At 40.0% G+C, this 12251-nt stretch overlaps 1 protein-coding gene across 2 annotated transcripts in view; it reads left to right on the top strand.

The window, feature by feature from the left end:
- The window catches only part of mgll (monoglyceride lipase), a 44150-nt gene that overhangs the window by 18524 nt on the left and 13375 nt on the right, over positions 1 to 12251 (top strand). For both annotated transcript variants that reach the window (XM_080497461.1, XM_080497460.1), the window contains one exon: positions 5280 to 5416. In XM_080497461.1, the coding sequence (XP_080353587.1) occupies positions 5280 to 5416 (137 nt within the window). The remainder of the gene's footprint in view (positions 1 to 5279; positions 5417 to 12251) is intronic.

The following is a 12251-nucleotide window of genomic DNA, read 5'->3' as shown; positions in this document are numbered from 1 at the left end:
CACTGAATTCCAGATTTATTGAGAAAAAAATGGCTTAAGCTCCACTTGAGCAGAATCAAAGAGAGATCCGCTGTCTGTGGAGGAATGCAGAATCAGCTTTGTGGGAAACTGAGACTACACTGTAGGAGTTACACACAGCATAAGCAGGTACAGTTGTAGCTGTTCATCAATTTTGTAGTTTTTCAGTGTTTTTGTATTTATAAACTGAGCAGTCTCAATCCAAACTTTAAACATTTATGTTAAAAACTGTTGAGAAATACAATGCGCAATATAAAAGTGACAACAAATATAAACAATGAATGAGTAACACATTTTTGCTCCAAGTGTCTCCCGCCATCCTGCATTGGAGTTTAAAAGGGCAGCAAAATAGGCCAGCATTGGAATATTGGGCTCATGTTTATGTGTTGCTTTCTAGGCTGTTTACAGAGAAAACACTGTTTACAATGCAAGATGTGTTAAAAGCATGAATGTGGACCTCAGAAAGCATAAATGACACAATTGTACTTTTGATATGTGTAAGATCTGACCCAGCAGTGCAGTACAGTTGGAACAACAACAGGAATCCTATTACAGATTATTGAGGAACTCCAAGGTTGGCTCTGAAAATATACTGAAATCAGAACAAAGCAACATACACTGACTCCAGTCGTTATGTTGTCCGCCACCTTCGCAAGAACTGTTTCTTTTGCATGATTTGGAAGAAAAAAATTGATTACAAAGATTTTAAGAGATCATTGAATGGCAAGATATGTAATTACTTGAGACTACTTCCTTAAAAGGGGTTTGAAGGACCTACAAGGAGGTTTCAATGTGGACAGGTCATGATCTGTCACAAGGCAAGCACAGAAATACAGACACAACCTTTTTTGGCCCCTACACACAACCAGTCAACACTTAACTGGGCAAGCACGTCATGAACCATTAGAGAAAAGCCAGTGAGAACATGCAAACTCTGCACAGAATATATAGGAATCGAACTGGTATCTTCCCACTGGAAGGTCAGAGAGCTAACTGCCACTCTTTACATGTTTTATACTTGAGGATGACACTCAATGAAAGAACTTTAGGTGATTTCCTGACCTTCCCGCAAGTGCAAGGCGATTGTGTTCGACAAAGAGCAACTGTGAAACAGGCTCAAAATGAGAGCATGGAAGCAAACAGAAGGAGATAAAGAGGCGTGAAACTAATTTTGTGATTCGTCCCTGGTGGTTTTGTGCACCCCTTCTATTCCCCCACAGTTTCGTTGTGACAATATACTGTGTGGTTGTGCAGGGCAAGTCATAAATACAGCAAGAATGTGGGAACTCATGTGACCGTGAAACACAGCCGCTCTCTGTTAGAACCAGCAGCATGTGTGTCCAGTAAACTCACCGACAGGTGAAACACAGAGCGGAGTGAGTGAGAATGACACCACAAACAAATATAATGTGTGTGGAAATATTTACATAGGTGAACGTCTCAATTACGGGATGACAGAGATGATAAAAATACAGTGAGTGATTTAAAACAGGCTGCTCACACAGGGGCAATGAAATGTCATGCTGGTGAATGGAAAGTACTGAACTGGGACAAGTCTCTAGACACACACACACACACACACACACACACACACACACACACACACACACACACACACACACACACACACACACACACACACACACACACACACACACACCCAGGCAGTTGAGATCTTTCACTTTTCCTCTTTTTGTACTTTCTCTTCCTCCTCTCTTGTGTACTGTTCTCTAATTATCAGACTTTAGGGTCTTTTTCATTCCCGCCCAGCACAAACTGGTTTGTTCTTCATGTGTACTGCATCTACTTCCCTAGTGTGTTTTGTTTGAGACTGTCAGGGTTTTGCTTGGTGGTTGCACTAATGTTTATTATATATTATGCATTTATATTTTTAAAACAAACAATTGTGGGAATCTGTTTTTTCAGATGGAAATTATCTGAGCGGTAACATTGTATTAACAAAAAGTTTCAGCTTTGTGGTAATAACCCAAAGAGGGAGTTATGAGGTTTGTAGTTAATTTCCTCTATGCTAGAGATCACTTTAGCTTGTCCTCAGGCATCAGACAACATGGTGGAAATACCAGCGCGATTTTGCTTAATGAGGCTCAAAATGCATTTTTCTTGTACATTAATGGAAAACAATACATTGTTTCTCAGGTCTTTGAACTTGTACATTAATGCAAAAAAACATTTCTTCTAAGGATGACTATATTGCTGTGATTATTCCCAAGGTGCGATCATAAAGACAAATCTAATGTTTGAGTTAAGCATATTTCCAATCCCAGTTCATCATCACAGTGTAGCCAAGATCTTCTTCATTCATCTATCTTCCATGCAGTTGCATAATTAATTTTGTGCTCAAGCTTTACAATGTTCAATAATAGATTCTTATCAACAGGGCCATTTTTGTTCAGGAGGTTACAGGAATATGCCCCCTCTCTGATCAGCGTATCTCTCCTCCTAAAATAAACACGGTCGCGAAAGTAGTTCCTTCCTATCACAGTGACAAAAGCTATTTCACCAGCAGACTGGACAAAGTCAGACAACTTAATCTGAGATCTCATGTTGCACTTTTATCATTTCATGTTGGTCTCTGTGAGAAAATTTACAATGAAATATTTCATTGTTAATAACTGTTGGTCAATGAAAATCATTATGGGGTAGAACTGCACAATGTGTGCCAAATGTCTTCGCAATATCCACATTGGTAAAGACTGAATGAAATACAGTGTGTGTGTGTGTGTGTGTGTGTGTGTGTGTGTGTGTGTGTGTGTGTGTGTGTGTGTGTGTGTGTGTGTGTGTGTGTGTGTGTGTGTGTGTGTGCGTGTGTGCGTGTGTGCGTGTGAAAGGGTGAATTAACACTGATCAACACTGTAAAATGCATTTGAGGCCACTGAAGAAGTAGGAAAGCCCAATATAAGTGTTTACCGTTTACTATTTACCATTGTTCAGACCTCATGGTACAGCTCATTTAGATTTAAAGTTTTATCAGTCATAAAACTCTTTGCAGTTTTTTCAGAAAAAAAGACTTTAGAAAATGAGACACTGATGTTTAAAACATGTGCATCCTCTTATCTGAATTGTTATATTGATTCCAAAATTAATGTTTCTATATCTGACTGGAATTTATTAACCAGGATCTAGCAGATGAAATGAGTCAATAAGGTCCTCTTCACTTTCTGCTTCTGTTAAAAAAATAGATAAAGCTTGTTTTTACTAGTCATAGTAGATTTAGATCGTGCTGCATTTACGACGGCTGAGCATACTGAATGTCCAAATGTGTTTACCTGAGCTTTTCTGATTGAGTGGTATAAATGATGTGGATTGGGGATTGATCCACGGTTGAGTTGGGGAATCGATTTGAGTTTTCAGTGCTCTATTCCCCTTCGTCGCTCTGACTGGACATTGATTTCCACACTCATTGCATTGAAGCGCTGGAAAGACCTGCAGGGTGAAGATACTCGCTCAGTGTGCATGTGGGACATACATACGTTGAGAAGTGCAGGAACATGTAAAATCACAGGATGGGGGTGAGAAGGTGTGAGCTGCACATGTTGTGAATGTTTAGGAGCTGGTGTTATTGGTTCAGTGGTTGCCATGGCAGCCCACCTCACCTCCCAGCTACTGCTGCAGAGATGCTCCAGTCACATACACCATACAGTTATATATGTACTTATCCAGATTTTTCTCCTCCTCTCCATCTGTGCTCTTTCTTTTCCTCTCATCCTTGCATTTATTTCTTTTCCCTAATCATTCTCTAACAAGAATGTCCTTGTTTTGGGTCTCTTCCGAGTAGAGTTTGCATGGTCTCCATGCATCTGAGATTAATGATGAATTGAATTTGGCTGGAATATACTCCAGCTGCCTTTGTGACCCGAAGTTGGACAAAAGAGTATTGAAAATATATTTTTTGATCATTTATCTCAATTTGTCAGAGGTCACAATTCTGTTTGACTTTGATTTGAAACCACATTTATTTGACATAAGTTTGGTCCAGCCTGGTGGTGAAATACCTTTGATCACTATGCAGGAGGGATTAACTTAATCTCACTCACAAGTTTATATAATTTAACTGAAAAAAGAAGATATGCAGACCAGTGGGAGGGAGTATACCCCCCCTCACCCTGCTGTGCAAATTGCACTGTGCATGTTAATATTGTAGTCAAAACCACCTAACCCGAGACCGAGTCAAAACCAAGACCAGAGCATCCCAAGACCAAGATTTTAAGGGGCGGAGATCAGTTCGGACAAAGACCAGAGCATCCCAAGAATAACTTTTTAAAAGCAGAGATCAGTTCAGATAAAGATCAGAGTATCTCAAAAGCAAGACAAGACCAAGACTTCAAGGGGCTGAGGACAAGTCAAGACCAACTTTCAGAAGTTGAGCCTCAGTCAAGACTATGAACAGAGCATCACAAGACAAGACCAAGACTTTATGAGGCTAAGCCTGAGTCAAGACCAAGACAAGACCAATAGTTGACCAGGTCAAGATCCAGCCTGAGCATCCCAGGCCAAGACTTTAAGAGTCGTAGACCAGGTCAAGACCAAGATCTGAGCATCTAAACAAGACAAGGCCAAGATTTTAAGGGGCCAAGACTGAGTCAAGACCAAGATCAGAGTATCACAAGACCAAGTCCTTGAAAATGTGGCCTCATGACCAAGTCTTGACTGTTGCAACACTGGTGTACATAACTAAACAAGACTTGTGTTCAACTTATTGAAAGTGGTGATTACTGTGACCTGACAACAGCTAGTCTCTGGTTGTAATCATCACTAAATGCACATAGTTGTGTATCAAAGGAAGACATTGCAATCTTGAGAAATTGTTCTTCATTGTATCCTCTGATCATTGTCCCATTCAATACTGATATAGGATTTCTTGGTTTCACACTGAAGATTTGACCATATCAGATTGGATACATGTAAATATTTGGCCCGACATCTTCGCTCAAAAAGAATCCTGTCAGGAAGGCAGCCACGTCTCGAAGCCCTGAAAGCAAAGCATGTGTTAAAGAATGAGTCATGACCCTGTGTAATACAGCCAAATACAGGAAGAATTTAAGAAATTGAGTCCCATCTGCAAGCTGTCTCTCTTTATTTCTCCTCATGTTGTGTTTGGCCTGCTTTAAAAAGTTTGAAAACTATAGATGAACTGACTCCATGTCTAGACTGTTCAAATAACTATGTGTCTTATTTATTTCTCTCATCTGCAATCGTTTCCAGAGTTCAGGTTTAACGGCCTGGCTTCTTTCTTTTCACAGTGGGCCACGGTCAGAGCGAAGGAGACAGGATGAACATCAAAGACTTCCAGGTTTACGTCAGAGACGCTCTGCAGCACATCGACCTAATGAAATCCCAACATCCGGACCTGCCTATCTTCATCTTGGGCCACTCTATGGTAGGAGACTATCACCGTCTTTTGTCAAACTCAGAATCACCTTCATCGCCACACAAAAGTGGTACATTTGTGCTTTTGTTTCATCTTAATCGCACAGTTCTTTGACAAATAAGAGCTCCAGGAATAGTGAAACACTTGGTATTCAGGCTGGGTGCCTGTTGTGTTTGGTGTGAAATTGCATAATATGCTTGAGCTCCTGGTTCAGTGTACTTGACACCCGGAGAGCGAGAGACAGCTGCATAAAACTGAAGGGTACACCCTGATTGAGCATGGAAATTAAAGGCATACAAATCCACGAGTTATTTTTGCCACATTGTTCGACCAAAATGAGAAAAATACCACACGTTGAAAGCAGAACACATAATGTTCTGCTGCTCTGTGCTGAACGAGATCAGGATTTGCTTTCGGTGGATCTCTGCTTCGGCCCTGAAACAAGTCAATGAAATATATTGTTCTATATCTTTTGACATCTTATATGGCTTGGATCGACGAGAGCACCGTGTGAGTTGTCTTTCACATGCTTGACAAAGACGTAGAACCTGCAGGAGTGTGGTGCAGAGATGGTTAGCTGGCCCCCATCAGTGAACTCCTGCTTACCTTTCACACACTGACACACATTCCTGGCAGCTGCTGCTGGTTACTGAAAACCTCCAACGGGGCAGTAAACAGGTTCAGTGACCTCCTCGAGGGCAACATGGCACAATTTCTGTTCTTTTTTTTTTCTTTCAGGTTGGACTGACTTCTCTAAAAGTGCACGAAATGCGATAATCTCTGATCTTCTATCTGCAATTATGTGTCATTATTCACCATTATGTAAGACTTTTCCAGCCTCATTTACCTGATAATTTCAGGCCTCCACAAGCTGAATAGAATAAAACAAGTGTTTTTCAGCATGAGAATAACGTGTAATAGGTTGTTATGAAGGCTGTGAACGAGGACTGTGAGTAGGTTGGTTATTTTCCAATGAATTGATTGTTTTTCAAGTCCGACAGGAGCACATTAGATAAATGAAGCTGAGTCATTTGAAGTATACTGTATGTACCTGTAAAGCTGTAGCAGCAGTTTGGCAGGTACTAATCTAATTTAGTCTGTAAAGAAATTATTGCTTATCAAACAAATTAAAAAGGTCACTAATGAAGGAATACTAATATAGAGAGTTTGTGAGGGACCAGTGGAAAAGAAATGTCAAGAGTGTTTTTGGAAAATACATGTGAATAGGACTAATTTAAAGATATTACATTGTATATGTAGGGTATGATGTCAAACCACGAGTGTGACTTATGGTGTTCATGATTTAAAGGCAGAGGAGATCTAGAAAAGCTTTTTGCTTTGTCCTGTTTGTTCACGAAGACACATTGGATACTGTATACTGTACTGTATATATACTGTATATATGTACTGTATATATACTGTATATACTTTAAATGTTAATACTGCTATGAGTATTTTCCCCCATACTTTCTTCTTGCATTTCCATGTACACATATATTTATCTAATCTATTAATTTATACAAAGTCTATTCTTTTGTGACTGTCTTTAAGTACTTTTGCAATGTTGAATTAACGGATTAAAAAAGTCTGTTCTTTCTATTGCTTATCTTATTGTCGGAGTTTAATGTAATAAGGTTAATTTTTTAATTTTAATTATATTATAAGCCTGTGATTTATAAAGGCTAGTTTGATTATCTTCAACACAAATAATGAAAATAATAAATTAATAAATTAATAAATAAATAAATCACACTATTGATAAGAAATCATTAGCTGCTACCCACTGCCATGAAGAGACGCATGTGATTTATTTTATACAGTAAGGAGATTTAAACATAATGCCAGTAAAACCATGAACTTGAATTTAATCACATTATAAGAAAAGCTCAGTTGAAATAAAAATGATGGGTTGAATTTTAGCCTAGATGGGGAAAAACACTTAACTTAAACCTTCTCTGTGGCATCTGGAGACTGGAGAAAAGATAACTATTGAGAATTGCATAACTCTTGAATACAAAAGGCATCAAGGTTACCATGAACCTATTTTTAACTGATGGGTTTGTTCACTTTTTCATTGAGCTGCATCCAGTCCAACCACAGCCTGTCACTGATGAGCTTGGTGACCACAGACCACACAGCACAAGAAAACTTACGTCATTAATATTGACTGCCAGTGTTTGAGTCAATATGCACTCGTTGTGAACTTTCTGTTTGATAAACAAGCTGCTCAGATTTTGTGTGCTCACTGAAAACCCATGTTTTTGTGCATTCAACTTTAGGTTATCAAGACCACAGGGAAGCTTCCATCTCTGCCTCAAAACATTAAACAGGTCCTTTTTAAGCATTCTTCAGTCAGAAACAGTTCAATCTGAGCCCAAACATGCTTTTTTTCTTGTCTATTTGTCCACACCAAGAAGAAGTGTATCAGGCAGGAAGCACAGATGAGAAATGCCGGGTTTTTTCCAGAGCTATGAGAAGTGTGGAGCTTTGTTGTGAAAAAAAACCTAGCGTGTTCATATTCTGTACTTTATAGGTTTGAGACATAGTGTTCATCCTAAACCTCTCTGTGTTTGCCCTGTGATGGACTGGTGACCTGTCCAGGATGTAGTCTGTCTCCGTGCATCATTAGCTGGGATTGACTCCACCCAACAAAGGTAAACCATTGCTGTTAATAAGTCATTATTAACAGCAATGATTTACCTTTGTATGAATTGACCAGGCTGCAGTTTTGTTTTGAACTGAACACAACTGGTTTTATTACTTTCGAATACGCAGTATCTACAATTTAGTGATAATGACAGTTGCCAAATTAATTTATCCCTTTGTTTTATGATTCTTCCGAATGTGTTTCATGTTTACCCCTGTCTGCTCTCCAGATTTCGCTTGAGAATTGAGTAATTACCCAGCTATACTCTGCATATTTTGCTGCTTTGAAACCGTGCTTTACGCCCAACTTTCCCTATTCCAAGACAGCAGCTTCTACTGCTCTCTGCGGTGGTATTTATTGCTGTCAGATGGGCTTTTCAATGCTTTAAACAAGGCTCAATTTAACTAATGACACTGCTTTGGCAAACCTTTAATGGCTCATGTGTTACCATGCAGCACTGCTTGCTATTTATATAAGTCTGTGGCTGAGTTCATAACAGTACAAGGCTTTGGGAGCACAGACGCAAACTGTTTAGTGTAAGTTGCACAGTGGGATCTCAGATTGCAGCCAAGTGCCTGTTAAGACGTCACAGTCTGTAAATATTAAGACACAGCAAAGTCACATCAGAACCTCCTCGCTTTCCCATGTATTTACCCAGATTTCCCCTGCGTGTTTACTATTTTGCCGTTCATCCCTTTGTCTTTGCCGTCTTATCACGTGTTTTTCTTGTCTCGGACACCGGCGTCCACCAACTCCCATCAACTGCTCTCTTTTTTTCCTCAGCATCTTTCTGTTTCCTTTCTTGCATCTTTGTGGTTTTGATATATTTGCACTTAAACTGTCTGTCTTGTCACAGCACACTTCTCGCTCAGTTCACCTGTTTCCAGTCACTTCCTGTCTCTTTCGATCTAATGCAAACTAACTGAATAGCGTTCTATGCAGGCAAATTCAAATGTTGTGTCACAGTGTTTTTTCAGGCCTCAGTTCCCAGCTTCCCTGTGCTTTGACAGCATCCTGTTTGTATTACTCTGTTCCTCAGCTCCCCAGCTCCTTTGCTTGAATGAATCTCTGTTTAACAGAGTCAGGATGCCAGCAGAAACACAATGAAAGCCACCTGTGGATTAGACTGCGCGCATTGAGATGCTGCTCCAAGGATAACATCCTGAGGCAGCTTCTGGCTTCAGTGCCGATAAAGATAGACGCCCCACTCTGTACACATCACCTGTCTCGTCGATAAACGCAAACAGGAATATGATGTCACGCGCAGACTGGGAATACTTAAATAAGTGCTTCTAACTTTAACCATGTTTGCCATATTCATCTGCTGGCGGATCCACTACCTTGAATCAGACTGAAATATCTCAATAGCAAACATATCTCGAGAGTGGATAAGTTCTCTTACTTGTATTCATTTTTAGCCTGTTTTTCTTGCCTCAGCAGGTTAAAATGATGTAGGTCTAAGACCATAGGTGTCAAACATAAGGCTCATTGGCCTAAACTGGCCTGCGAGAGGCTCCAATCTGGAGTAGTGAACACAACACAGACAGATATTGGTTATCCTGTCATGAAAGCTATCTCCTTCTCTATCAAACCACCATCAAAGCCATATTGTCAGGGTAAGTTTGTAAAAACATGCATAATACAACAGTTATAGAATAAGTTTTTTGCACATTTTACTGGATTTTGCACCAGAATGTTCAATTGAAATTGCCTTTATATTGAGATTGTAGTAATTATCTGTAGCCATTGTTTGATTTTACAAACATATATCACATATCACATACACTCTGCACCACAACAACAAAAACACTTTCAAGGTTATTTTGGCTCTATTTTACCAGTTCAGACCACTCAAAATGAATTTGGGCTGCATACTGCATTAAACACTAATATGTGTTTAACACCCTTGTCTCAGACAATAATGCTTGTGATCTCTTTTTTCTTTTGTCTGTACCCCTCCCTCAGGTTAAAATAAATGTTGATAATTGTTTGGTTCTGAGACGAAATCCAATTACTTTCTTCAAGGACACCTTTTTAATACTGAATTTTAATACTGAATTTACAAAATCATAAGTGTAACAAGAGGTGCAGACTATAAAAAAAAAAGACCTAACATTGTAAATAAAAACCTCTAGCAGTATATATTCTCTTATTTGCGTTTAGATACGAACAGGCATGAAGAATTGAGAGAACTGGGGATGCACAATGTGATTTTGGCTCAGTAAGAGGAAGATTTAATAATGCTTACATCTGTCATCTTTTTACTTTTTACTCTGTCATTGCCTAATTGTCGGTCCTGTGCTCAAAAATGTTTTTAAAGTCTACACTATTTTGTTGGGACGTGCAACTCTAGTTTATGGCCGAGCTTATAAACCTATAAGAGCTCTTTAGATCATAATTTCCCTCCATCCATCCTTATATCACATTTTGTAACTTTAGGTCACACAACACTGGAAGGGGATCTCAGGTTAATCTGGGCGAAGGCAGGATACAACCTGTACAGGTCAGGAGTCCATCACAAGGCAAACACAGAGACAAAAAAGTCACCAATTAACCTCAAAGGCATGTTTTCAGACTGTGGGAGAATATTGAAGTACCTGCAGAAAACCCATGCAAAGAAACTCAAAATAGAAACCAATCCCAAATTGCATACATGGACTTCAAAGAGATATTTTCACTCTGAAGCCACCAGTACTAAGCACTGCACCCGAGACTGACGACTAAGAATAGTAATGCTAATCCTGACCAATAGCAGGCATAGATTATTGAAACGTACATTAACTTGTACAAGAAAACCAATTATAGTTGCAAATTTCCAAACACTCTTGTTTTTTCCTTGTTGGGCTTGCATCATATTTGATGAATTCAAGACTTTGAGCAATCATCAGCGATTCATGAGCTCATGGGAATCCTGACAAATGCCTTCAGCTTTGGCTTCTTCCTACATTCTGCATTTCATTCGCTCTCCTTCAGTACTTCTGGCCAAGGCTCATTTGTCCTACTTCCTCATTGCCCATGTTTTCATGCAATGACTCACCACAGTCTGTATGCAAATATTCTGAACCACTCATCTCTGTCTGTTTCTCATTCATCATAAACTCAAACACAGTTTTCCATTTTTTTGAATTTAGTATTTATAGATGCATCTGAGCTGAATATTGTTTCTTATCAAGTGTTGAGATGGAGAGTTAGAATGAATAGTATTCATTAAAAAAAACTGCTAACTTCCTATAATGTTCCTGCATTAGTCGTGGAGTTCAGAAATTGTCAGTGTGTTAGATCCTCAGGCAGTTTTTGACAGTCCAAGTCCACCCACTGTCAGACGACTGATACACAATCCCAGCATTCATTCTGCCAACCAAAGTTCAGAGATAGAAAATGCAAGGAGGCCTCTAATCAGCCACTGAAAGGACCTCTCTGTCCCAAACCTCCTTCTGTGGCTCAGTTTCTGTCCCTTCACTGCTTTCTGTTCATGATTATGTCACTCTGGACACAATTACATTCACTTTCTTGAATATTTTATTGAGGATGATTCATTTTGAATCAGTCAGGCCGCTTGACCAGCTGTGAACATGACTAAGTGAAGTGAGTGGATGAATGTGTTGTGTTTACACGTGGATGTTTCGGTGTACGCTTGTCTTCGAATGTATGTGTGCTTGCGCGTGCGTGTGTGTGTGTGTGTGCGTGCGTGCGTGCGTGCGTGCGTGCTGATCCTCTCTTTGCATGCAACTCGTGGTATGAGAGTGCATGTTTGTGTCTTTAGACAGGGACGTTTTCTGGTGGGAAATGTTTTGTCTTTCTGCAATGCCTCTTTTCACTGAGTGTGAGCCTGTCGTTGGCCCCAGGCTTATGAATATTCACACAAGTGACAAAGATGGCTCCAAAAAACAAAGTTGAAGCCAATTAGTCTCCAGAAAGAAGGGGGGGGGGGGGGGGGGGATTCACCCACGTAGAATCACTGCGCCTGTGTTTGTGGGGCCTGCCATTGAGAAGCCATGCCAAAGTCAACCATGAAGAATTGATTCGGGACTTGGCCACCACAGAACTGCTAATTACCGTGGCCCTACATCACAGGTTTGAAATCACAATCAGAAAAAGTCCACATTTGTGCGGAGGTGTGGCCTCGCCCCGATGTTCGGCGCTCACTGAGGCCTCGAAGGTGGCGGCCTCACAGTCACATTTCTCTCGCAGTCTTTC

Source organism: Blennius ocellaris (genome assembly GCF_963422515.1).
Source record: "Blennius ocellaris genome assembly, chromosome: 5".
Classification (NCBI taxonomy): domain Eukaryota; kingdom Metazoa; phylum Chordata; class Actinopteri; order Blenniiformes; family Blenniidae; genus Blennius; species Blennius ocellaris.
This window is presented reverse-complemented; position numbering and strand designations above follow the sequence as displayed.